The 27,217-nt window shown below is 49.9% G+C and overlaps 1 protein-coding gene and 1 non-coding gene across 3 annotated transcripts; both read right to left on the bottom strand.

Annotated features, from left to right (window-relative positions):
• Window positions 1-81: 81 nt before the first annotated feature.
• Window positions 82-25,601, bottom strand: VSIG8 (V-set and immunoglobulin domain containing 8). Of its 2 annotated transcripts, XM_030936337.1 has the most exons (8): window positions 25,424-25,551; window positions 21,374-21,552; window positions 20,728-20,929; window positions 20,383-20,604; window positions 19,170-19,289; window positions 18,530-18,728; window positions 17,366-17,635; window positions 82-512 (listed from the first exon to the last, which is right to left on the bottom strand). In XM_030936337.1, exons 1-8 carry the CDS (start codon window positions 25,470-25,472, stop codon window positions 476-478), a joined length of 1,278 nt encoding a protein of 425 aa, XP_030792197.1. In that variant the 5' UTR covers window positions 25,473-25,551; the 3' UTR covers window positions 82-475. The 2 variants fall into 2 exon arrangements, with proteins under 2 accessions (XP_030792197.1, XP_010359087.1); XM_010360785.2 differs by lacking the exon at window positions 82-512 and having other exon boundaries at window positions 16,921-17,635; window positions 25,424-25,601.
• On the bottom strand, window positions 14,538-14,604 carry LOC115899459. The gene has a single exon (XR_004059160.1). It is a non-coding gene; the product is annotated as a small nucleolar RNA SNORD64 (small nucleolar RNA).
• Window positions 25,602-27,217: the final 1,616 nt, after the last annotated feature.

Genomic DNA, 27,217 nt, shown 5'->3' with positions numbered 1-27,217 from the left:
TAAGAAAGATAAGGCAGAGTAAAGGGCTACAGAACAATGTGTTGGGGAGACAGGGTCTGTCTTAGATAAATCAATCAATGACAGCTTCAGTGGGGTGCCATTTGAACAGAGGCCCAGTGAAGTGGAGGAGTGAGCGTGCAGTGGCAGAGTGTTCCAGACAAAGAGACCAGAAAATGCAAAGGCCCTAAAGTGACAGCATGGTTGGTGTTTGCAAAGAAGAGAGTGGAGGCCAGAGGGGCTGGATCCAAACAAGGGAGAGAGAGAAGGACAAGAGTCCAGAGAGACGGCCCGGGGCCGCATCATATGGGACTTTGTCAGAATGCCCCTTTGTTGGAGTTACAATGACAGAAAGAACCCCTCAAGAGTCCAGAGATCAGACTCCTCCCAGAACACCCTCTACTTCATTGCTCCAGGATGCTTGTGGTCCGGCCAGAGCCCTCTCCAGATCTTCTTTTGCTTTTTCCTTGTTTTCATTTTATTTTCCTTGAGCAGTAGTTTTTGCATCTGTTCTCCTGTACAAAAGACAAATACAAGAGCTGCTAGGGCAAAGGACTCATGAGACATGATATCAGAGAGAATGGGAAAAGGGCATAGCAAAAGAAAAGGGTTAGAGAGGACATTTTTCTCATCAATGGAGACATGAACATTCAGTGCTTCATTTTTTTAAAAACTGCTGTATGAGCTGAGATTGTGCCACTGCACTTCAACCTGGGTAACAGAGTGAGATTCCGTCTCAATTAAAAAAAAAAAAAAAAAAAAAAAAGCTGCTGCAAACATTAATGACACCTGTAGCAAATCTTCCTTCCATGTGTATTAAGAACTAGCACCTGTTCAGTTAATCACCCTTGGTTACTTACTGATCTTCAGAGGAAGCACTGTCTCCTTCCAGATTTGGCTCCATAGCTACTTGCATCTGTTCTGCATATAGCCTGAAGGAAGGGCCTCTAAAATGGCAACGAATAACTATTGCTAGATCTAGGAAAGTTGTAGTGGCTGCCTCCCCTTGGGCTGTGCCTTAGTCAACATTATCTGCCAGGAGGGGCAGGCTGAGCGCACAGGCAAGTAGTGGGGAGACTCCCACAGCGTGACCAGCCCGGGTCCAGGTCTCAAAGCCACATTTCCACGCAGACACTGAAAAACTGGAGTGTCCTGAAGAGAATGACCAGAATGGTGAAAAGTCTAAAAACCTTACCATATGAGAAATGATTACAGAAACTGGTTATGTTGAGCCTAGAACAAAACACTCACGGGAGCATAGGTTCTCAAATATTTGAAGGGTTATCACATAAGCCCAGACTGTGTAACTGGGGCCAATGGAGCATATCACTAAAAGGCAGATATTGACTCATATGAATAATAGGATCTTAAAGCTGGAAGGAAATCTGTGGTTACTCAGTTCAAGTTTTTTTATTTCTTATGTGGAAACCGAAATCCAAAGAGAATGTTACTCCTCTGAAATTACATAATTAGTGGCACAGTCAGAATTACCTTTCGATTATCTGAATCAGTCCAGTCCCTTCCACTGCACTAGATTACCAAGGAAGAATGTTCTGACAAGTGGGAAAATCCAAATATGAAGTAAACTGTTTCAACGAATCTGCTTAAGCAGAAACCATCTCAGAGCAATACTGTAGACTAGAGACTTATAATAATGAATTATAAATGAAAGAAAGAATGGGCAGGCACTGTGGTGTACACCTGTAGTCCCAACTACTAAGGAGGCTAAGGTGGGAGGATCACTCAAGGCCAGAAGTTCAAGACCAGCCTGGGTAGCACAGTGAGACCCCATCTCTAAAAGAAATAAATAATTAAAATTAAGAAATAAAAAGAATGAATGAATGCATAAAGAGATGGTCAAAAGAGGCCAATGAAAGGATTCTGCTAGGGTGTCAGAAAAAAAGCCATGCTTTCTCTAAAGACAATTTATTCTAGCTTCCCTTCTTGTGCCTTTTTTATAGTATGTTGCTTTGGGGAAGTATCAGAATTGAAAAGAGACTGATAGAAAGTAATAATCCCATTACCAGGAAAAAAAACCCAGCAAATCAGTCAAATAAGTGAATATAACACATATAGTCATTAAACATTTTATATTCTTTAGGAAATTTAAAAATAATAGGAAAATACTTATATCAGTCAAGTTTCTTTGGAGGCAAGCAATAGAAACCAACTCTGGTTTTAACTAAAGTAAAAGAGGAAATGTATTAGAAAGTTGTGAGTAACTTAGAGAACCAAGGAAAATGTTGACCAAGGCTCGGAAAAGACAAAGCCAGGTAGCCTTGAGGATGCAGGCCTCAGGGCCTCCGAAAATAGTTCTGTTCTATCTTCCCCAGTTGCTCACTGAAGATTCAACTCCCCACCAACGGAGCCTGATTGGCCTATTTGAGGCCAAGGGCCCTCCTTTTTGATGGGGTGGGGAGGAGCTGTAGGACCTCGCCAGAAGCATCAACTGGGTTAACAAAATAAAGTACAAAACAAAGCTTGAACAGGTATCTGTAGAACAGGAAATGCACCCATCTGTTCATTCAATAAGCACTTACTATGCACCTACTATGTGTCAGCACCAACTGGGATACGGGAATTACTAAATAGTAGCACCACAAGCCCTGCCCTCAAAGAGCTCACAGACTGGTAAGAAAGCAGTATGTCAACAAAGGATTCCAGTGAGTTCACAGGGACACAGCCCCTAACATGAGCTCAAAGGCACCTCCTGGCCTGTAAGACCTCAGTCCCCAAAGACAGCCAGTCAGGGTCCCAGGGGAAATGGTAAAAGGAGAAAGCATTGCCTGGGAATAAAACTTCAGCTGGCAGGAACAGAAGATGACATGGTATGGTAGTGTCCTGGGGCAGGCCTTCCCACAGCAGCATCACACTTTTGTTTAACCGTGTTGCCTGAACACCAGGACATCTCATGCTGGTAGCTTGTCTTCAGATTTCCCTTGAGATAGTGTAGAAAAGGGAGAGCCGCTCACAAGGGCTGGGGGCTGATTCCATTCTCCTGGTGGTGGTTGGGTGGTCCTGGCTGGGACACCTGGATTGAGATGCTGATGCTGTCCTGTCTGCCACCCCACCCTGTTGGTCTTCAAGCCTGTACCCACTGGCTGGGCCTGCTTAGCCTCCTCAAGAGTCTTCCAAAGTCAGGTAAAGTAATTTGAACTCAGCCTAACCAGAGAGAAAATGAAGAGGTCAGAGCTCTGTCTGCTGGCTGACCCACTCAACCATATGCCCACCTTCAGTTGGCTTAACCGCAGGAGCTCAGAGTTCCAGCATACTCACTGCAGTCCCGCTCCCAGGCCAGGGAGCCACTACCCCCGTTCCCACCCCCCAGCAAAGCAGATACAACCAGTTGATAGCCTGGACCTCTCTCTTCCCTGCTCAAAAATACCTTGGGATCCCTCCTGCCCCTCATTGATAAAAACCTGACAGCCTAACAGTCCCAGAAAATTCCTAACAATCCCCACACACACCCAGGGTGCTGGATCCCTCCTGAGCACTGAGCACAGATCCCCACATGTAGGGATGCCTCCGCATGAGGACATGAGAGAGGCAGATGGCAGAAGGACTGACCGCAGGCCTGGTCACTCCCAGGAGAAGGACAAGAAGTACAGGGGAAGGCCTGAGGCTCTTGGCTTACTTGTTGTTCTGAGGCCTGGGCAGTCAGGAGAAGGTGGAGCTCTCATTCATGCACTCATCTGAGGGAAGCCTACACCAGAGGCCGGAGTCACCAGCCAGCACCTCAACCAGCTCCAGCCAGCTACTAATGGAGTGTTTATTCTTCTGTAGGCTGCGTCTAGAAAGGACAAGCCTAACAGGATGCCTGTCAGTCCATTCCCTATCCAATTACCCCAGGAAGCCACGAGCACAGACAATATCACCCCTACAGCAAGGCAAGAAGGCTGCTGCCCTGGCCTGTACTGCAGAAGGGCAGCTCTGGCTCTCCTCCACAGGCAAGGAGACAACAGTGCTTTCACCTGTAGCTCCCTCTCCCCCTTTTAAATCACATTTCAGAAATACAGATGGGAATTCTGAAGATGGGCTAAAATGCCTACGTGCACCCTGAGTCTGAGGGTAGCTGAGGGGCAGTTTATGGACAAGGTGTGGAGGAAGCTCGGGATGTGCACAGCTGTGAGCACAAGGCTTTTCGCAGTGTGGGCTGGAGCTGCAGGTGAGAAGAGAAAGGATCTGATTTAAGGCCTGGGCAAGGGAGCCAGTTCTTCCTATGCTGGGAGTTCTGGTATGAAACCCCAAAGAGTCCAAGATTTCTGAATCCAAACCTAGCCTTCCAAAGCATTGTGAAGGTATGTTTGTCAAGCTAGGAGGGTAGAACATATTTTACGTAATAATGTGTTAACTCAACTTATAATTACAAATGTCATGGGTGGGCCTCAATATGGGGACCCCTCCCCCTGGACTTTTTCCATCATAATTCCCTCCCACCCCCTGAACCTGACACCTGCCCCATGACGAAGAGGAAACCCCCAGCTCTCACTGCAGCTCAAAATGAGCACAGCAACGTGGGTCTAGAATCACACTCCGGACAGCGGGCTCTGATTTTCTGGAGGACTGATTCACGGGTCCACGGCACTCATTCTCTCAGCACGTCTTTAGTGAGTACACACTCCATGCCAGACACACTAGGAATAGAGCTGTGGGCACCACAGGCGAGTCTCTGCATTCATGAAGCTTGCCGACTAGTAAGGCAGAGACAGACACTGTACAAATGTACACAAATGTTTAATTAAAACTGTGCTAATCTCTACAGAAAAAAATAGCTGAAAACCAAGAGCCAGAATAACAAGGGAGCAAAATATAGCTGGTGGGTGGACAGAGGGAAGGGCCTCCCTGAGGAAGGACAGTCAAGCTGAGGCCAGTGGGGAGAGGAGGAGTCAGCAAAGCAAAGAGTGGGGGAGCTGCCATGCTGGGAATGAGCATCCACAAAAGCCCTTCTAGAAAGATCTCTGCCCTTGTAAGCATCTGAGGGAAAGTCCCCAGGGACAGAGGGCAATGAGCAGGAGGGACTCTGGGAGGAGAGGACGGCAGAGGCCAGATTATGTAGGGTCTGATAGGACATGGAGAAATTTAAAAGTTAATTATAAATGTAAAAGCCGGCCACTGAAGAGCTTTAAAACAGGAAATGACACAATAAGACTCGCATTTTAAAAGATCATGCTGGCAGCTGCATGGAGAATGGATTGAAGGTTCCGAGAGTGAAGGCAGGAAAATGAAGTTATTGCAGGAATCCTAGAAATGAAGGTGGGGAGAGAAAGGGAGAGAAGTGGGTGACTTCAGTGCATATTTAGGAGTTAGAATAGAATAGACAAGACTTAGTATCCTTGGTTGAGGGAGGGGTCAAGGATGACACTGAGGTCTCTGACGTGAGTAAACAGGCAGATGAAGGTGCCATTTACCAGACCTGGAAATACAGAGTTAGTTTTGGCTGGGCACAGTGGCTCGCGCCTGTAATCCCAGCACTTTGGGAGGCCGAGGCGGGCGTATAACCTGAGGTCAGGAGTTTGAGACTAGCCTGACCAATCTGGAGAAACCCCATCTCTAGTAAAAATACAAAATTAGCCAGGCATGGTGGCACATGCCTGTAATCCCAGCTACTTGAGAAGCTGAGGCAGGAGAATCACTTGAACCCAGGAGGCGGAGGTTGTGTTGAGCCAAGATCACGCCATTGCACTCCAGCCTGGGCAACAAGAGCGAAACTCTGTCTCAAAAAAAAAAAAAAGAGTTAGTTTTAGGGTGAAGTCAGAAGTTAATTGGTCCTTAATTATCAGGGAAGAGGGGCTTTAAAAGGAACAGATTCTTAGAGGCTGAGCAATATATTGGGTTGAATCATAAGACAATTGTCATTTTTGTAAGTTTTAAAATAGTCAAATACAGGTAATTTCATACAATTCAATCTAATAAAGGAAATGTAAGATGACTTGAGGAAGAAAAGTCATCTCTTCTGCTGCTCTGACTCCACCTCCTATAAGGACAACTGGGACATTCCTATAACCTAGTAGATGTTGGCAGAGCTCCTTCAACATGAACCTGGGCATGGAGGGACTACAAGACAAGAGGACCTCCCACAGCACTCTCAGTCCACACTGGTCGGGGGCCATGGTGTCCTGGTCAGCTTCTCTACCACCTGGACTGAATCCTGCCTGCCCAGCTCCAGAAAGTCCTGAAACATTCAGGAACCAAGGTTCAGAATGGCAGGGAGTGATGCAACTGCCTCAGTAGCCATGGAGAACTGTCCTTGACCTCAACCCCTCTGAATCCAACCCACCTCATGCCTTGTCCTGCAGCATTCACAGCCCCATATAGATTGTGGAGGTAGAGCCCCTGATGCTGTCTGAGGAGCCTTTCCAAGCAACAGGGGCAGTGACTTGGCCAGGCAGGCATGGTCAGACACAGAAGGGCAGTGCATCAGTCACTCCAAAGTTGCTGGCTTCATAGATACCGTGATTGTCCCTCAGCCCACCCCTGCTGGGGAGCACAGCAGCTGGAAGACTTCCTTCCCTTTCAGCCAACCTGAGACCTCAGAGACCTTAAGATGGAGATGACTCAGCTATTGGCAGCCCCAATTCAGCACCCCCGATTCCAGACAGACTCGGCTCTTGTCTGTCCCCTGCCCCTGACATACTCACGCACTCTGCCCCTTTAACCAGGCTTTTCCCCCTGCCTCCCAACTGAGAATATCCTTCTTTATCCATCTTGGTCTCCAACCAACACTTCCAGGCCCAGCCCCAGGCACTCCTCCTCTCAGAAGCCTTTCCCTCAAGTGGTCTCTTAGCATCAACTCTCCCAGCTTTGCATGAGCCTGAATCAACAATTGTGTGCATTGTTCTTTAATTTGTCTAAATGAGATTAATCATCTCACTTGGAAGGCTCCATGTTCCTAGATGGATCAGGTTTAACACCCAGTCCTACCGGTGACACTCAATAAGCACATCGCCAAAACACACTTTGTAACGAAGTGGTTAACTCAAGGTTGGGGAACATGCAGGTGGACAAAATGGGCATTCTCCAGATATCCCCTCCACTGAGGAAGGCGAAACTCTCAGGCCAAGAGATTCCATGTCTGCATCTCCCCTTCCAGGCAGTATAATCAGTCGGCTGGGTTCAGACAAACTTCTACACCTCTTAGGGACCTCTTGGCCACACAGGAGGAGATAGGCCGCTCCTTACTAAAGTCTCACCTCCTGGGGATGGGGGTTAGCTCTTTCTGCTGCAGTTGGTCTGTCTCCTCCATCTCTTTTCTTTCTTGGAAACAATATTTATTGAGTGTATGCCATATGCCTGGCACTTTTTAGGAGCTTAAGTACATTAGCGAATAAAACAGACAAAGATCCCTACCTTGTGTCCCTCCTTGTGGAGCTTACAGAAAGGCGGGGACAAGTCAATTAGCAATCATCATAACAAATAAATGTTATAGCATGTTGGAGGAGGATAAGTGCTACAGATTAAAGGAAAAAAAGCAGAGTAGGAGGTGGATAAGTGTGATGAGGAGCACAGGCAGGAGGGTACTGTAATCTTAAACAAGGTGGCCATGGTAGGCCTTACTGAGAGGGAGAAAACTGAGCAAAGATTTGAAGGAGGTGAGAATTAAGCCATTGATAAATCCGGAGGAGAGCCATTCTGGGCAAAGAGAACAGCCAGAACAAGGACCCTAAGGTGTTCAAGAAACAATGAGGTGCCAGTGATGCCCCGGGGAGAGAGCCAGGAAGAAGAATGATCGATTAGGTCAGAGAAGTGACATGGATGGCCTGGAGCACTAGTGTAAGGAATTTGATCTTGAGAAGTCATTTCAGGGGTTTGAGCAGAAGAATGATTTAACTATCCCTCTGGCTTCTCTGCTGAGAATGAACTGAAGGTGGGAGGGAGGAAACAGGGAAATCAGTCAGGATGCTGCTGCTGTAACCCAGGCAAGAGATGAGGGTGGCTGTGAGCTGGGAGGTAACAGGAGAGAAGGGTTTGCTTCTGGATTTGCAGTAAAGGCAAAGCCGATAGACACAATCATGGTATCTATGAAGCCAGCAACTTTGGAGTGACTGATGCACTGCCCTTCTGTGTCTGACCATGCCTGCCTGGCCAAGTCACTGCCCCTGTTGCTTGGAAAGGCTCCTCAGACAGCATCAGGGGCTCTACCTCCACAATCTATATGGGGCTGTGAATGCTGCAGGACAAGGCATGAGGTGGGTTGGATTCAGAGGGGTTGAGGTCAAGGACAGTTCTCCATGGCTACTGAGGCAGTTGCATCACTCCCTGCCATTCTGAACCTTGGTTCCTGAATGTTTCAGGACTTTCTGGAGCTGGGCAGGCAGGATTCAGTCCAGGTGGTAGAGAAGCTGACCAGGACACCATGGCCCCCGACCAGTGTGGACTGAGAGTGCTGTGGGAGGTCCTCTTGTCTTGTAGTCCCTCCATGCCCAGGTTCATGTTGAAGGAGCTCTGCCAACATCTACTAGGTTATAGGAATGTCCCAGTTGTCCTTATAGGAGGTGGAGTCAGAGCAGCAGAAGAGATGACTTTTCTTCCTCAAGTCATCTTACATTTCCTTTATTAGATTGAATTGTATGAAATTACCTGTATTTGACTATTTTAAAACTTACAAAAATGACAATTGTCTTATGATTCAACCCAATATATTGCTCAGCCTCCTGACCCAACCCAGTGGATGTGGCGGGGGAGTGGTGAAATAGAGAAAGGAATTAAACAAGGACAGAGTCTCCATCAACTGAGAGAGGGAAGACAGTAGGTGGGGTAGAGGCAGTGTCTGGGACATGCTACGTTTGAGGCATCTGTTAAACATCTAAGCAGGTATGTGAGTGTGGAGTGCAGGAGAGAGGGCTGGCCTGGGTGTATAAATTTTGGTATTATTGGCATGCAGGTTTTAGGTGAATACTTAGAGAGGTGGTGGGGGGCTGGGGAGGAGATTATTCCCATCCTCATTCCTCACTTTCTCAGACTATGTGCTGCAGTCTCGGGAAGGCTAATGTTTATTGAAAAGACAGAAGCAGATTTCCCCACAGGAACAACATTGTAATAGCAGGTTAGGCTCCTGACCAAGGATCTGTTGCTCAATGTTTTCACAGCAGTGATCACAAACATGGCCTACCTTTAAGTCCTTAGTAAACTGTGAGTGAGAAGCCTGCGTGCAGGACAGGAAAGAGCTTCCAACAGAGTCTGTTAAACCATGACCTGTCCTGCAGAGCTGAGCCTGGCATGGCCCACGCCCTACCCGTGGGAGGCCCAGACCACCAGTGAGGCTGTTCCCCAGGCCCTTGCTGACTCTGCTCACCAGGTGATGAACACGCTTGGGGAGGGCAATGTTCACATGTACCTCCGAGAAGGATCTGGGCGGATACATGTGGCATTTTCCACATCATGTCCTTGAGGCAACCACAGGCATTAACTATTGTCATTAGACTCCTAAGCTGAGGGAGGAGTCTCTAATACAAACTTCTTCCGCCACACTAATTTTAGGACAGGTCAGCGCAGAGAGGCATTCTGAGCCCTCAAGAAAGTAGATGTTGAGAAGGGAAGAGACATGGCCCCTGCTCTCAGGGGAAGTCTAGTCTGATGGAGATGGGAGGATAACAGGACACTCCCAAGACAGGGTGAGGATAACAAACACTGTATGAGAGCAGGCAAGAGACTGGGATAAGAGGACAGGGTAAGGCCAGTCTGCCTTTCTGAAGAAAGAGGACAAGGAGAGAGAGGTACGGGAGTTTCACGGACCGGCCTTGGCAAAGGGCTGAGGTGAGGTGGGGACGGGGCTGAGGCAGGGACTTGGAGCCACAACCCCAGCGTTTGGGGAGACACAGGAGCCAGTTCAGGTGAGTGACTGCAGGAAGAGTCACGAGGCTGCAGATGGCATCCAGGCAGAAGAGGGGCGTAGACCAGGGGCGTCTGAGGGGACTGACAGGAGGAGGCTTCCCAGGCCAGAGGCAAGCCGGAAGTGGGGCCTGGATTGGGCTGAAGGAGTTCACTTCCAAGGCTGAATGAATTCTCCCGAAAACGGTGAAGAAAATCTACGTGCCCCCCAACTCCCATGTGCCAGGAAGGTCCCTCCTCAGCTCTGGGAAAGCTGTGTGGCAACCCTTCAGGAGGGACCCTCCACCTGGGAGGGGTTGTCAAAGTCAGGGCTACAGAGGGCACCACAGTGAGCCCTGGGCCCAGAGGGAGGCCACAGGGGACCTGAGTGCCAGGAACTGAGAGCAGGCAGATGGGAAAGGGCATGGGAGGGTACACCCTGGCCCGGTGAGCCACCCTGAGGATTCTGGCAGCTTATCCCCAGACTGACTCTGTGACCCTGCCGAGCTTGTGTTTCCGGTGCTTCCTGTTATCATTAGGATTATTATTACTAATGAGGATTCCTGTCAATATTCACACCTGCATGTGGATTCCAGGACTCAGAGGCAAGGCCTGGTTCTCCTCCTTCTCTACTGGGGGCTTCCTGGACTCCTTGCCTCTTCCCCAAGATGGTGAGCCATCTCCAAGTTCAATCCCAAGGCTTCATTCTTCATTCTCCGTTCTCCTCCCGGTGGACCTCCCACTCCCCCAGCCTCTGCCCTTGACCTCTGTTTGGTTAGATCCATACCTCCAGGCCTGTCCTCTTGTAGGAGATGAAATTACATTCTAGGGGGAGATGAAATTACATTCTAGGGATATGGAGGGTTGAGGATCAACCATTTGCTGAGCCGTATGTTCCAGGCTCTGTAATATGCCTGTCACAGAAAACAGCCCTATTACTATTCCATTTTACAGACAAAGAAACTGAGGCTTTGGAAGTTTATTAAATGACTATAAACCCACATCTGTCTAGCTCCAAAACTGAGGCTTTTTCCTTTGCAGATGGGAACATGGCTAACTCACTAACATGTACTACAAGTTTTCTTCCTCCTCCCTTCTTTAATTCCTCAAGAAACCTACACAGGAGTCTGCTATCACCTCAAACTCAGCCTCTGTGACAATGTGATCAGCAGTTTCACCCCATCCTCCTCTGCTCAATGTCCTGCCTTTGTCAAGGCTTCAGTCTCCTCCTTGGTGCTCAGTGTCCCATCCTGCCCATCCTGCTAAAATGCATCTAAGAAGACTGGGGAAGGCAATGGCCACAGAGGGGTGGCAGAAGGCCATCCTGTCCACTCCCCACCAGCAGCCACAATGATCACACCCAGCTCCTCCAGATTCCCCAGAGCAGCCACTATCCCCACCTTGTCTGCAAGTTCCCACATCCCCCATGCACCCCTCTGCTGCACATTCTTCCCAACCTAACTACAAAGAACTGAATGGAATCGGTTTTGTTTCCATACACCAGGAATAAATAAAATTGTTACCCCAGATGGGCTGAATGAACATTGAGTTAACTCCAGAGTGTTAACTGTTAACTCCAGAGCAGGGGTTTCCCAGGTTCCCACCAAATCAGGGAAATGAGCCATGAGGAGACTCCCTGGGCAGCTTAGGGGACAGGGCTACAGATTCAGTCCTCTGCCTCCAGGCAGGCCCCAACCTAAACCCATAGGAGTGAAGTAGTTTTTGTAACTCTGGAAGGATTATGATTGGGTAATTCCCAAAACTCCTTTGTTTCCAGTGAGGAAAAATAATTATTATTATTTTTTTTAACCCCTCCCCAGAGTCACCACAGTTTGACTGGGCCTAGAGTAGGTGAAATATAATTGAGCAGCACATGTGGTAATAGATAGTCAAAGAGGAGCACACAGAAGAAAATTCCTTGGGACTCCATATGACTCATGGTCTTGAGAATTAGGGGCTTAAGAGAAGACGACTAGAGGATGACTTCCTAGAGCCTGGAGAGAGAGTCAGAGAAGGAACTGAGACAATGAGGACACACAAGCATTTCTTGAATAGATTTCCCATGGCTGGATGCCCTGGGAGACAAATTCTTTGGATGCCAACGCAGGTTTCTGATGGCTACTGAAAGAGAAACCCGGAACCAAGGGGATATAAATTCTCTCAATAATTTTTCAGTGACCTGAGGAACCAGAATTCAGCTCCAGCAAGGTGGGGGAGAGATGGAAAAGGTGGAACTAGGAAGTAGGATGAGGACAATTTAGGTAGTATTTAATAGAAGTAGCATAACTTTGTGCTGTTTGCATCTCTCTAGAAAAATAGAGAAAAATCAAGATGTACTTGAGATTTCCATTCTTGAGGCAACACTTGTGTACCTAGCCTTCTGCTTGCCTGGGGTGACACGGTCCACCTAACTTTTCCAAGCCAATTGTTAAGTGCAGCCATTATTTAAAAGTAAATTACATACATTTGTAACTAAATGATATTAAAAAAAAGTTGATAAGTACTCAAAATTCATCACTTCCTGATGACTTTACTATGGTACACTATTACCTAAGCTCTTAAAGTTATTTACTTCCTCCATTGTATCTGTATCATGGAAATACCATACAATCATGTGCTACCAAACATTTCTCCCAATTCCATGCCAGTCACATCATGTTGGTAGCTTGAATTCAGCCATAGTGGAAGCATTGACATCATGGAAATCAGCAAAGGCTATAAATCAGGGCTTCCCAGCCCCTACCCCACCCTACACCCTACTCCCAAAGCCACTGTTGAACATATGTCACCACAAGTGCTCTCTTCCAGCACTGAACAAGGTTTCATGCAGGAGAAATGAACAAAAAACACCAAGGTGCCCCTGAAGCAAAATTGTTGAAACAGAAACTTCCCTCCCTTATTCTCCTGGGGTGGTAAGTACAGTGACTGTCAGTCACAAGTACAGTGACTTACTTACAGTCACAAGTACAGTTACTGTAAGTAAGTACTGTGATCTCAGCATTGGATTTAGGAACTCTCTACCTTCCCTGTTGACTCACCCTAACAGCAAGTTGTTCTCAGAGTCTCTCTAAAATCTCTCTTGCTGCTTTTTAGTGAGCCTTTCTTGCCAGAGCCTCACTGGTCCCACCCCCCAAATGGAGGTTAAGTCTGATCATGGCTTCCTTGCTCCTGGAATGGGGAAGATGATATCATTCAACAACCTGCACAGCCAGCTGGCTGCCTCTGCCCCTCAGCACCTTGCAGGAAGCTGAGCTGGAAGCTCCTCAGACTGGGAGGACCCGCCCCACGTCGTCCTATATCATCCCCTGCCTTAGGGCAAAAGTATGCCAGGCACAGTGTCCTGCTGAAGATCTCTTCATCTATGACAAGTCATCTTATAGGTGCTCATAAATATGACCAAATAAATGAAGGGATGAATGGTTCCTGGAGTTCCCTGCTCTTCTCCTTATTTAACGTCCTTTCCTTCCCATTTCCAAGAACTCCCCACCTTCCCACCCCCAGGACGGTTGTCTCTGGTTCCTTTTGCCTCATTACTGTCTCTCATATCTCCCAGCAAACTCTATAAAAGCAGAGTTGGCAATGCCATCACCCCTTTGCAAATACCCAAGGCATCTTGAGGGTTTCCTAGTTATGTGTTACTAACAAGGGTTTGGGGGCTTCCTAAAGACATTTTGAGGCCCATGCACACCCCACACCTCCTGTGGCCCTAGAATAGGAGCAGGAAAAATGAGGAAGACTAGCTTCTCCTCAAAAGAAAAGAGACAAAGAGAGAAGAAAGAGGCTGGGCTCTCAACAAGGAGGCAGCTGGGGAAAGGAAAGCAGAACGAAGCAACCTTGAAGTACTGTGCTCTTCTGAGCACCTCCCACCAACTAGACCAGACAAGTGTCCAGCTATGTTCCTGTTGCAGCCATCCTGTATGGAGCGCAACCACTTTGTCCACTAGAGGCAGCTGAATTAGAAATACAATGCTCTGGGGTCCCTAAGAGTAGAACTTGGATCAAGCGATAAAAGCTATATGGGGACAAAAACTGGGTTCCAGAAAAATGTTCTGTTGAATATTGACAGTGAGAGGCCAGGTGGCCTGCCTTGGAAGGTAGTGAGCTGCCACTGGAGGTTGTCAAGAAGAGGTTGAATACCCTTTGTCAGGAATGCTATAGAAGGAATTCAAATACCAGAGAAACAGGCTGCTGTCCTGAAACCAAACATGCCTAGATCAAATCCTGAATTATCTTTATTATCTTTGTTGCCTTGGTCAAGATACCTAATCCCTCTGAGGCTCAGTTTATTCATCTGTATAATGGGGATAATACACAACCTCATAGGACTAAAGTAAGGAATAAATAAGACAAAAAATCGAAAAGCACCTAACACTTAATAGGTGCTCAATAAATGCCAATCCCCTTCCCACCAAAAGGGGGAGCTGGGCTAGCTGGCCTTGAAGGTCTTTCTACACCAGAGAGTATGACTCTGAAACCCTTCCTGGCTATTAAGAAAGAAGACATACATCTGAAAGAGATAAAAGAAGTCAGGAATAGGTCAATGAGGGGAAGAGAAAGAAGGATGCTAAGAATGGTCAGGGAACATTTAGAGGTCATCCATGACACAGCCCTGTTTCCTCTCATCTGACCTTCTAGAATAAAATGGAAAAGTAGAATTGGGGATTTAAAGTCCAGCCTGAGGGGCCTCAGTTTCTCTATCTGTATAGTGAAGGAGCAGGATTTTTTTTTAGGTCAGACTTCAGAGTAATCATATTGAACTTTACTTCATCATGCTCAGTAAACACAGATCATTATAAATCCAGCCAAGGCCTTTCCCAGCAACTCATGCAGCTAAGTAAAATCACTAATATCTGCAGACTGCACATCCCTTCCCAAGGACAGGGGGCCTGGGAGAATGAGATGACTAGTTTTATGTGACAATGGATGTGAAACGGTGACAGTATTGACTGACATGGAATTAAGGGGAAAATATGAAGGAAAAAAATCAAAGACAGACACACACACACACACACAGAGCAACCTGCCAGAAGAATAATATTGAGATCCTGGTTTTGGTAGAACTAAATATAACATCTTATATTTTCACGAGCAAATTGCCCAACAAATTGAAATGGAAATATTCTAATGTTACTACAGTCAGATATAATGTCAACAACTTGCTATTCTCCTCAATAATTCATTACAAACCAATTTAAAGACCTAGAGTACATTGAAAACAACTGCCAAAATATTCCAGAGTTAAGTGTAAACAAATAGTATGAAAGAATCAAGAAGGATGACCACATAAAATCAAGGCAGGCCAAACAAACGAAGCCCAAAGTCCAAAAGGATTCTGAGGGAGGTCTAAGCTAAGTTCCAACATCCCTGAAACAAGGGACCAAAGTGGTAAGGTAACACCACCCAAGTTTTGGCATGAAAATAATAGAACCCACACTACTTTTCCTGATACATGTCTCATAGCAGACATGAAACTGCTGACTTCAAGAACTTACCCTTTCAAATATATGTTTGCTACTAAAGCACAAATAATCTAACTAAAATGAACTCTATAAATAGTTATACAAATAAATTACATATAAAATGAGAAACAGATAGCCCAGACAATTCAGATATACAAACACCTACTCCCCTGCGTCACTATGTTGTCCTCATGAGCTCATCAAATACAAAATCATTCACATTCATCAAACACCAGTTGAACTATGAGGTTCCTTCTTAAATCTTGGGCATTTAGGATGGACCTAACTGTTTTCTTAAGTTTAATCTTGCTCAGCACAGGAAATTAATCCAGCCAAGCTTCTCCTATTAATCATTTCTATCCCATATTAGAAATTCTTAAATCATAGGCAAGTGGGAATTACATTAGGAAAATAGATTCCAATGCCCAACAGAGATGATGTCAAACAAAGAAGGATTAGTAGAGCTTGTCTACTTGTCTGCATGCCCCTCATTGCTGTGTGACCACCTGGTACCTTTATCAACAAAGGAACATCTATAACACTGCCCACTTTACTTACTGTTTGCTTAGCAAATATATCCTTGGAACCTTATCTCAAACATTACTCTTCAATTAAGCACTCCCCATCTCGCTAAACAAGAGAGGACATCTCATGCCTATTAACAAAAACAGTGCTTATTGATTTCCACTTTTGAACCAAAAATGACTAAAACATCTCCCAAAACACATTGTAAATATCACGACAAGGTGTTTAACAAAACAAGTGCTGGTAAATACTGAATAGCTCAATTAATCCCTATTTAGGAGTGGCTGACTACTTCAGGGTGTAAGAGTGTGGAGCTGGATCTCAGAAAGGCCTAGATTCTAACCACAGAATATTCTATTATAAGGTAGTAACTGTAAAATATCTAAAAACTTTTTTTTGCTAGCATAAAGTAATGCTGCCACATTCATGCACTTGGTATTTCTCAAACATTTCCTGTGGATGGGCTCTGCACAAGTTGACCAACTGTAGACAAGTGAAAAACACACACACACACACACACAAATAATTGTTCTAAAACACCAGCAGCATCTAGGTGAAGGGACTTACCATACTCTCCGAGTTCCATAATATTCGCTATATAAATATTATTCCCCCTCCTTCCTGCACTTCACCCAGCACCCTAGAACTGTGGCACTTAGTTTTTTTACTATAACAGGTAGTAGTCTTATTTTCACTTGTCCTTGTTTCTGTTTCACCGGGTGCCTGTGCCTTCTGTGATCCAAGGACTAGTTTCCTTTTAGCTTTCAACAACATACAAAGACTCCCTAGACCTTCAGAGCACATTATTCTCAATAGAAAATCTTGACATGTGTAAACTTTGAATATTTAGAAATGGCAAGTGTATTGCACCTTGCCAGTTCCTCAAATAGTTTATTTTACGGTCATAGAGATTCTGAGCTAATTCTTTTTGTCTTTGTTTTCCTTTTACCTGCACTTTGTCTGTTGTTGAAAGGAGTGGCATTGGATGGCCCCTTCCAGCTCTGACTGCCAGGTATCTAAGCAGGAGGGAGGAGAGGGGCGGGGTCGAGGTGGAGCGACAGAAGCAACCCTCCCGAGCCCTGGGCAGGGCTAGCCACCCCGTGCCCAACCTCCGTGGAACGCGGACAGCCACTTCGGACTCCCGTCTCAATGTTTCTTTATTGTGCTAAGACTGCTGCCTCAGAGCTCAGACCTCACACACAGGACAATTCGTCCAGACAGACCCCCACCCACCCGGCCTCCGGGGCCCTCTGCTTAGGCTGGGGACACCGGGCCTCCGGCCTCAGCCGCTCTAGGACACTCAGCCTCCTCCCTCCCTCTCCCCTGAACCTTCGGTCCCGGGGGTGCGGAGAAGGCTCGGGATCGCCTTCCTCCGCCCTCGTCCGCCCCCTCCCACTTTTGGGGAGGAGGCTCTGCCTCCCTACGCATTTCCTTAGGGAAATACCTTCACCCCCAGCCGCCTGGCAGCCTGGGGCGAGCGAGGTCAGCCCCAGCCCCGACGTGTCCCCAGCTGCGGACAGAGAGCCCCGCGCCCTCCTCCCGGCCGGGGCGCAGCCCGGCCCGGCGCGCGCGCTCACACCAGGAGGCCGTTCTTGCACTGCACCGGCCCCTCGGCGCAGTCGGCCGGCTCCGCGCTCTTGACCTTGACGTAGACCGGGGAGGGGCCCGCTTCGCAGGCGGCGGCGGCGGTGCAGGGCGCCAAGGCCACGTTCTCTGGGCCACCGCAGGGCGGAGGCGCGTACTTGCGGCGCAGGGAGCGGCTGACGTTCTGCGTCGGGTACCCCAGGAGGTGGGTGACGCGGCTGCCGCGCCCGCTGGCCTTGCACCCGGGCGCCACGGCGTCCTCTCTGTGGAAAACAACAGGCGGGCGGGTGAGCGGGCTGCTCCGCGGCGCGGCGTGGGCACGGCCTGGGCAGAGCCGGGGGCTCTTGGCAACCTCTCGTCTCCCGCGCCTCCCTCCACCTGCCCTCGCCTCTCTCTACCTGCCTTCCTCTCTCCCTCGGCCTCGACCTACTCTCTTTTGTGCCCCTTCCTGGGTCGGCGACCCTGCAGCGGTCCCGGGGCCAACATCCCCATCCTCCAGACAGGGCTTGTCCACGCGTATCTGGACAGCCCCGCAGGCAGTCCCCTCCAGGCCCCGCCAATCCCTTTCTGATGTTTCGCAGGCCAACCGCTTCAAATAGAGATCCAGAAGGAGCTGCTTTTCCTCTTCATCTTTCCTTAGCTAACCCTGACCTTGCACGAGCAATCTCTCTCTTTCTCACATCCTGCCCCTCAGTCTTCTCCGTCTTTCCTTCCATCCCCGAGGCATTGCAATCATTAGCACTACTAGACTTGTTCTATTTTTATTTCTAGTTTGTTTCTAATATAAGTTATTAGCACTATTCTTATTATTAGTTTATCTTAAATAATCATGTCAGAGTTCTCACCGGCGCAGTACAGGGGAAACGTGAAAAAACACAGGCCCTGCCCTCCAGGAGCTTACAGTCTAGACAAGACAGACAGGTGCGTAGACAGGAGGGAAATGGAAGGCAGGGAGCAGAGGTGAAGACTGGGGTGGGAAGGGGAGGGAAAAGCCATGCGTTGGGTGGCAGGTCGACATGCCGCAGTCCCAGCATTCCGTGGCGATGGCGGGCAGGGTTGGGGTGGGGGGCCCAGCCGGCCGGTGGCAGGCAGGAGTGAGGTGGGCAGGGCGCCGGTTCCCTGCCGCACAGCAGCATGCAGCATGCATCAGGTTTTACCTGATCTCACTAGCCAAGTCGCCGCAGGCCCCTCCGCCGACCCCGCCGCCGTTGCCGTAGCCGAAGGCACCGCGGGCGCCGCCAGCCCCGGAGCCCCCGCAGCAGCAGCAGACGAGCCCCCAAATGCCTACGGCCAGGCAGCCCAGCGCGAGCAGAGAGCCCAGGATGGCGCCGATGATCACGCCTATACGCCGGGAGTCTGTGGAGAGAAGTGGAGGCAGGTCAGGCTTTCTCACAGCCTGGCAGGTGCCTGAAGGACCAGCACCAGGAAGTGCCAGGGTACGGGTTAGTGGGAAGGAGGGAGAGGGACCCAGGGGGACTTTTAGCCCTGGGACACCCAGTGGGGAAGATATGGGGAGATACAAGTTAACCCCTTGTGTCAGCATGCTTCTCCCAGGGCTTCCAGCTGCTCTGGGCTCTAGAGCTCAGAGTGAAAGCTGTGCTGGGAGAGGTAAGACCCAGCTCAGTAGGGGTAATTGTACCCACTGACCTTGGCCCACTTGTAGGAGAGGGGCTGGGAGCCCCCATTGGCAAACGGATGGCAGTGGAAAGGCAGAAGCAGCTGAGGCTCCAAACCAGAGCCCAGCCTCCTCCAGTTCAACCCTCCCAACCACCCAGCCCTCAAGACAGCTGCACCTACCTGAGACCTTTACCTCCACCACACAAACACTGTAGCCCACGTTGTTGGCCACTGTGCACTGATACAGCCCATCGTCTGCTCTGGAGATATCCTTCAACACCAGGTCCCCGTTGTTCAGGCCTGAAAGTGAAGTGGAGAAAGACCTGGTCTCAGAGCTCACACTCCAACCTCAGTCCCTGTGGGGTAGGGGATGGGACACCCACTCCGGAAGAAGGGAAGGCTTATGCATGTGTGTACACCCACACACACACACACACACACAGACACACACTCCACTCTCCAGGTGAGTCACCTTCCCCCTGCTGTGAAAGAGATGCAAGAAAGGACCTCTCTCCCAGCGGCAAGACAGAGACACCATTAATTCACTCTGACCTTAGGGAAATATATCCTCTCTCTGAGCCTTGGTCTCCTCCTTTGTACAGTGAGGACAGGGGAAGCCAGGGGAAGAAGAACTCTAAGGTTCCTCCTAGCTCTATTATTCTTTGTTTGACTGAATATTGTCAGCTTCTCTATGTACTGGGAGCTTTACCCACCTCCCCCATTTAATCCTTTCATGCCCATGAAAGGTATATATTAGTATTCCCTTTCCATATATGAAGAAATTAAGGCACAGGGAGGGTAAGCCACTTGCCTTAGACTTGGAGCCAGTCAGTGTCCCAGCCAGGATTCAAGCCCAGCTCTGTCTGAGACCATGCTCCCTCCAAATTCACCATAGTACTTTTGACTGACTCTCCACATTTGCCTTATCATCTCCTCTCAATAGCAGCTGCTGGGCCAGGCACAGTGGCTCACACCTGTAATCCTAGCACTTTGGGAGGCTGAGGTGGGCGGATCACCTGAGGTCAGGAGTTTGAGACCAGCCTGGCTAAAATGGTGAAACCTCATTTCTACTAAAAATACAAAAAATTAGCTGGTTATGGTGGCACGTGCCTATAATCCCAGCTACTCAGGAGGCTGAGGCAGAAGAATCACTTGAACCTGGGAGGCAGAGGTTGGAGTGAGCCAAGATCACGCCATTGCACTCCAGTTTGGGCAACAAGAGCAAAACTCCGTCTCAAAAAAAAAAAAAAATAGCAGCTGCTGGGATAGGCCCAGAGGGAGGGTCGCCCACAGGGGATTTGATGGCACTGATAACCCAAGGAAACCCCAACAGATCCCAGAGTCCCCGATCTTCCATTCATCCCCACACTACCCTCACCCAGTGCCCTCTCACCTTGGTTTATGGAGCTGTGGAAGGACTCCTGGTAGGACAACTCAGAGTGGTAGCTGTGCTGGGAGGTGTAAGACCCAGCTCGATAGGGGTAATGGTGCCCACTGATCTTGGCCCACTTGTAGGACAGGGGCTGGGAGCCCCCATTGGCATAGCACTTCAGCACCACATCATTGCCATGTGTCATGTGGCCCTCAGTCCAGCACATGGGCACTGCAGGTCGTGCTGCAAGGAGGCAGACAATTGTAAGCCAGGGCCCAGCCAAGAAACAGAGCCAGGCTCAAGGGGGCCAAGCTGCCCTTGGCTCTGAAGCCAGGGAAAGAGGAGCTCAGAGGAGTCTGGCCATACCTTGGACAGTAACAATGACCTTCCGGGTGGCCATGGTGGTCTTCTTCACCCGGCACTCATAGGTGGCTGTATCAGATACCTGCAGGTTCATGAGGTTGATGGAGGCATCGTACTGGCTTGGGTCTGAGGCTGCAAAGCGGACCCTCTGCTGCAGATGGGGAAGGTTGCCATGGTTGATCCTCTTGTCCTGATAACTAAGGAACTGTGAAGAGAAGACGAAAACAGGTGGTGAAACAGGCAGGGCCAAGGAGGGCCATGTGGGTTGGCTGCTTTGGGCAATTCACTAAACTTCTCTGAGACTCTGTTTTCTCAGCTGAAAAAATGAGAATAAGGATGCCTGAGCCACTGACCTCTTATAGAACTGGTGAGATCAGGTGAGATTAAGCACTTGGAAAAATATATGGTCAGACTGGGAACTTTTTGAAGGCAGAGACTACACCTTATCTTCCCTTTAGAATGGGATGGGAGGAGATAGACTGACTGGCTAGCTTAATTTACAATTGCAGAGCTCTCATCCCCATTGCCTCATTCCCTGAGAGGCCTTGGGGGAGGTTCAAAGTCAGTCTTCTCCCCTTGGGATGTTGGCTGTCCAACAGGTAGACATCATGAAGCACAGAAGAAGGAGATCCCTGTGCCCAGCACTCACCACGTTCTCTCGGTGGTGGGCGGGGTCTGAGTTGACCTGCATCCACTCGATGTCCAGCCCATTGGGACCATAGTCCTCAGGGTCCAGGACGTAGGGGCAGCCCAGCCTCACATTATCACCTTCTGCCAGGTACAGGACCTCCTGTCCATCCCCGTTGATCCGCACAGCAGACAGCAGTGCTAGGGGGAGGGCAGAGAAGATGGGGTGGTAGGAGCAGAACCAGGGCTTCAGGGGGAGTCAGTGTCAGCCCTTCCCTTCATATTCTCTGTTCGCTGCACCCAGAGGTCAGGGGTGCTTTCTTTTTTTTTTTTTTTTTTTTTTTTGAGGAGGAGTCTCGCTCTGTCGCCCAGGCTGGAGTGCAGTGGCTTGATCTCGGCTCACTGCAAGCTTCGCCTCCCGGGTTCCCGCCATTCTCCCGCCTCAGCCTCCGAGTAGCTGGGACTACAGGCGCCCGCCACCTCGCCCGGCTAGTTTTTTGTATTTTTAGTAGAGACGGGGTTTCACCGTGTTAGCCAGGAGGGTCTCGATCTCCTGACCTCGTGATCCACCCGCCTCGGCCTCCCAAAGTGCTGGGATTACAGGCTTGAGCCACCGCGCCCGGCAGGGGTGCTTTCATAAAAAAGAGGGCTGCTCTTAGTGGGTGTGTATGTGTGTGTGCACGAATTGTCATAGGCATATAACAGCTGTACATATAGCTGTTATATATGTAGCTGTTATGTATGCTTGTATGTATATATGATTATATGCATGTATGAATATGTACACATATGTACATTGTATGCTTATGAGTATTTGTGACTGCTTATGTATACTGTGAGGATATTCATGTACATGACCATGTAGCGTGTCTGGTTATATATTTATATGATAGTGTGGATGTGTTTGTGTGTGTGTGAAGGCATGTAGTACACACAGAGTTGTTAAATGCTCTGATGGAGGAGCCTGGCTGATTAAATGTCACCTATCTGGGCTCTGTCTGGGCTGAGTGAACTCCTCCAGTCCAGGGGCAGCAGGGTGGTTACAATGGCTCCTCTCCAGCCTGAGAAGCCAAAGACTAAGTGTGTCTATGTGTATCTGTGTATGATAGTGTCTGTGGCTGTATGCCTCTGTGTGGTTTTGTACAGTGATGTGTGACCATGTGAGGCTATGTAAGTGCTTAAAAGTGACAGTGTGTGCTTGCACATGACAGTGGACAGCTATGACCAGGAGCCTGACTGTGTTCATGTGTGATAGTGAGTGATGGTGTGCACCTGGGACTATGGCCACAGCTATCTGTAGGACATTGTGAGTCTTTCTTGACTACACAGCATTGTGGACTGTGTGTGTTTCCTCTTATGTGATTGTGTGGCTCACATGCAGCCGCCCCCACAAGCTGGCTCCCAGTGAGGCCCCTCCTGCCACTGAGTCAGTGGCAGGCAATCCTGGGTGAGGAGCTGGGATCCCAGGACCCAGGAGCTCGGGACTGAGCTCTTGTCCCTCCCTGCCCTGAAGCCCCAGCAGGCCTATCCCCAACCGGTTGGACCTAGAGAGGGATAAGACCGGGGAGGTGGAGGGGGGGGGCGTAGCCAGAACCCCACCCTGGACACTCTGCACTCTACCTCCCAGTCTCCAGCAACCCTGCCTCTGCAGGCCCCTCACCAGGCCTTATACACTCTCTGTCTGCGTTCTTTTTTGAGTCAATATGTCTTCTGGAGTCACAGCCCCAGATCTCAGCAGTCATTCTGTTCTGTCATTCTGTGGCTCAGGACCACATTTACATGTAGAGATCTCACACATACACACACACACACAATTACACCGTCACAGGCAAACAAATTGATACGTGGCCCACTGTCACAAGCCTTCAAAATGCAGATACATACCTATGTGACCCCATCTTCCTACACACACAGACACTATTAGATTCATACAGACACAGACACAATCTGCACAAAAATGCAGAACATATTAATTCAAAAGACACACCCACCGTGTGTTCATATAGTCCCTGTGTGTGTTCATTCAAGACCAGACATATCCATGGAAGCCCTGCCAGGAAGGCTTAGCCGAGCTCCAGAGAGGCCAGCAAGGGCCCTCTCGACACATTCAACACCTCAGGGATCCCTGAACTTCCCCGCTAGGAACACTGGCTGGGTCATCAGCTCTGTCCTAACCCAGCTAAACTCCAAGGTGACCCAGAGCAGGCAGGCTGACTGCTGGGGCTGTAACGGGACCTGGTGATGCCTCTACCAGCTCCAGGCCAAGAGAACAACAGCTCATTCCTGAGATAAGGATCCTGCTGCCATCTGCCAGATCCTGAGGCGGCTCAAGGCAAGCCAGGGATGAACCAGAACTCGGCTGAGAGCAGAGGCTCCACCCTGGAGAAGCACTGCTGGAAGCACCCACGCAGGGAAGACTCTCTCCATGCCATAGGAGCCTGCCAGGCAGGAGGGTAAGCAATCTGGGAGAGGGGCTTGAGAGGGAGCGACAGGCTGCAAGAAAAGCACCTCCACCCTGCAACAGGCTGAGAGCTTCTTCAATTGTCCCAGGCCAGGAAGCCTCACCCGGCTTTTCTATCTCCTTAGAAGTCTTCTCAACCTCCTCCCAAGGGTTCCAGCCTTTTCTCACCCCTCCCTCTCCTTGGGAGGTTGTTCCTAATGTCTCACCTTGATTCCTTTCGCTGTAGCACTAAGGAAGTACTATAGGGAATGAGAGAGGAGAGCCTGGAGAGAGGGAAGAAAGGCAAAGTGGAAGAGAGAGCTGGATGGGAGACTTGTGGAGAGACAGGAATGGAGGAATCACAATGGGCTCTCCAAGGAAGAGGACAGTGGTGATTCTTTGCCCCTACAAAAGCTGGCCATGCTTTATGGGGTGTCATCTTAATAGTAGTGCCTACTCTCTGCTTGTAAATTCTTTCTGAATCTTCAAGGTGCTTCCAGAACTCGTGACCCTCCCTCTGGAGGTAAGGGAGGGGAGAAAAGGCAGCTCCAGCTGAGGGTATTGATGTGTTAATGCAGCCAGCATTGAGTTGTCCTCACACACCCACTGACACACCATACAGGGGGAAGTCCAGGTCCCCACAGCACAGCTGGAGCCTCCAAGTGGACTTTGCCAGCCCTGCTCTCACCAGACAGAGAGGGGCTGCAGCTATCCTGCCAGAAATGTCATCATTCCCACACAGGCACACACACCCACACACTCACATACACATTCACGCTCACACAAAGGCTGAAAATGTCGCCCTGCCTTCCCACATTCCTCCTTCATGCCCCTTCATCCCAAATCCAGACCGCAGGAGGGACTCAGCCATTTCCAGCCATGTCAGCATAGAATGTCCCTTGGTGGAACTTGCCCCAACCTGAGCAGGAAGCCACAATGTCCAAACTTGAGCCCTGCCCTGTGGACCTGTCCCGGTGGGGTGAGAAGTCTCTGGAGTTGCCATCCCCGCCACCCTCAGGCCTCATCCTGGCGTGGGGCACTGCCCTCCCATAGCACAGGGTGCCCAGGGCTGTGGTCTCAGGCCTGAGCTCTCACTGGCCATGATGGAAGCAACCACTCAGACTTACACCAGCCTTAGTCTCTCGCCCTTTCAAGGCAAGTGACTCCCCTGCCCTTTGGCCCTGGCCTTGGGAGAGAAGGAGTAGCGCTGGGAATAGCACACAGTCTGATGAAAATTGATCCTTCCCAAGCTCCTCCTGAGCCCTCACCCAATGCCCGTGCTCACCTCTCTCCTACCCCACCTCCAGCTCCTGCAGGGCAATCAATCCCTCTCCTCCTATTCACAGCACGAGCTTGCAGGGCACCTGCACACATGTGTGAGCCCAACAGGGGACACATAAAGATCCACTCAAAGACCTCCACACCTCAGACACCCACCCTGAACCTCAGGCACCGGGTCTCCTGGGGAGAGGTCCCCTGGCAATACCCACACCCGGCTGCAGCAGGGCAAGGGTGGACAGCACCCTGTCAGGCATCTCAGGCAGCCCCAGGCTCTGCTGTGAGCCCTCACTGCCCCCTTCCTGTCCACTTGGCTTCATGCTGGCTATCCCTGCCCTCTGCCCAGCCCCGTACCTGGGCTCAGGCACACGAGTAGAAGGTGGAATGCTCCTCCAACTCCCATGTTTCTAGACTCGGTGTTTCCTCTTCCTGGGCTGGATATCCCGTGGGGTCTTGGTGGTGGGTGTGAGGGGGTGGGTGGGGGGGGGGAACTGAGGGCCCAGACACGGCCCGGGGTGGCAGGAAGGTGCAATGAGTGCCCAGCTGGGGAGCAGCCGGAGTTATTTCTATGGGAGGGAGGGGGCCTGGTCCCCGCCTTGGGGAGGAGTCCCAGGAACCCTAATTAGCGGGGTGACAGGGTGGCCTAGCTGGGCATTACTGAGTCTTCACCCAAGCTCTTCCCTGTCCTAAGAGTGGCACAGGATAGCCAGCGGGACTTGTAATTAGGCACCTGTTAAACTTCACTTCCTCCTGGCCACATCCTCAGGGGGACAACAGTCACCTCATTTACAGCTTCCAAGGGCTCCCCTCACCACTCATTTGCTGCCTCCTTGCCTGGGGGAAGTGGGGAAGAGGAAGGAGAAGCCAGGCTTGGGAGGAAGAGAGTGGCCAGGCTCTGAAGAGTTAATCCTGATCCCAGGGCATAGGGTACCCCAGGAATGTCCAGCCCACCTTCCCCCGAGGCTTCAGGCCTTTCAAATGGAGTCAGGCCTCCTGAGCTGAAAGAGAAGAGAAGGGATATGTTCAGGAACAGCGTCTCCTCCTAGCTGTCCCCTCTGGAAATGTCCTCCGCACCCATACCTGACTCAAGGCCATCCCCAAGTGTAGGGGACCCCTGGGAGCAGGGGTGCTATGGGGGATCCAGGGTGTGTGGTAGGAGTAAGGTGACTGATGAGCTAGTGAGGGAGTGTTGGAGAGAACAGTGCCAAGAGGATCGGGGAAGGGGGTGCCTGTGTAGGCGTGTGCACCCCTCAGCAATGTGTCTGTGGGAGGGAGGCAGGATGTCCGTGCCAGGGTGTCTCTGTGAGCATGGCTAAGCCCCTCTGAGTGAACTTCTTGAGGGATTGCTTGGTGTCTTGGCTTCTCTGCCCAGAAAGAGTGGCCAGGTCTTGAGGGTTAATGCAATCCCAGTATTAACTGGGTCCTTGAGACCAAGGACCCTCATAACCTGGACTGGTCATCGGGCTGACTAAACCAGCACAGTTCTGGGTAAGTTGGCGCTGGGGTGGGGAGGGTCCTGGTAGGCATGGGGAGCAAGGGGAGGGCCGCCCTTGTTGGCTTGTCTGAGGGGGACAGAATGGGCCTGTGCCTCACTGGACTCCATGGTGGGAGTCAGGACATGAGCGACCCCATTCAATAGCTTAACTACCTCAAAGGAGTCAGGGACTGCCCTCATCCCTACCATGGGGCACAGAAAGGGCAGAGGAGGAAGAGTGTTGGGGAGAGTTATGGGGCTCAGGGATGCTGCCAGGACCCACCCCCTGAGGAAAAATAAGACAGAACATTAAGGAAACGCAAGGAGTCCACGCGTCTCTGCATTCCAAGCCCTTGCACCCGAACTCCCAACAATAACAGGGCGCTCTGAGACCTACCAGATGTACGCAATGAATATCTTTATTTCCTTATTTATTTGTAGGTTTATGGGATTGTCCTGCTCCCTTTGAAGAGCAGGGATCATTATCCCCATTTTCCAGATGGGGAAACAAAGGCCTGAGAAACATGGGGATTCAGCCAATGTGGCTGGTGCCTAAGCTGGGATACCCAGGTACCCAGGGTGTCAGTCCAGAGTTTCCAAAAAATGGTCTTGGTGATCCTGTGGATTACTAGACCCACTCATGAACAAGAACCATGGAAGGTCAGGGTGAGTGG

Source organism: Rhinopithecus roxellana, chromosome 8 (genome assembly GCF_007565055.1).
Source record: "Rhinopithecus roxellana isolate Shanxi Qingling chromosome 8, ASM756505v1, whole genome shotgun sequence".
NCBI lineage: Eukaryota > Metazoa > Chordata > Mammalia > Primates > Cercopithecidae > Rhinopithecus > Rhinopithecus roxellana.
This window is presented reverse-complemented; position numbering and strand designations above follow the sequence as displayed.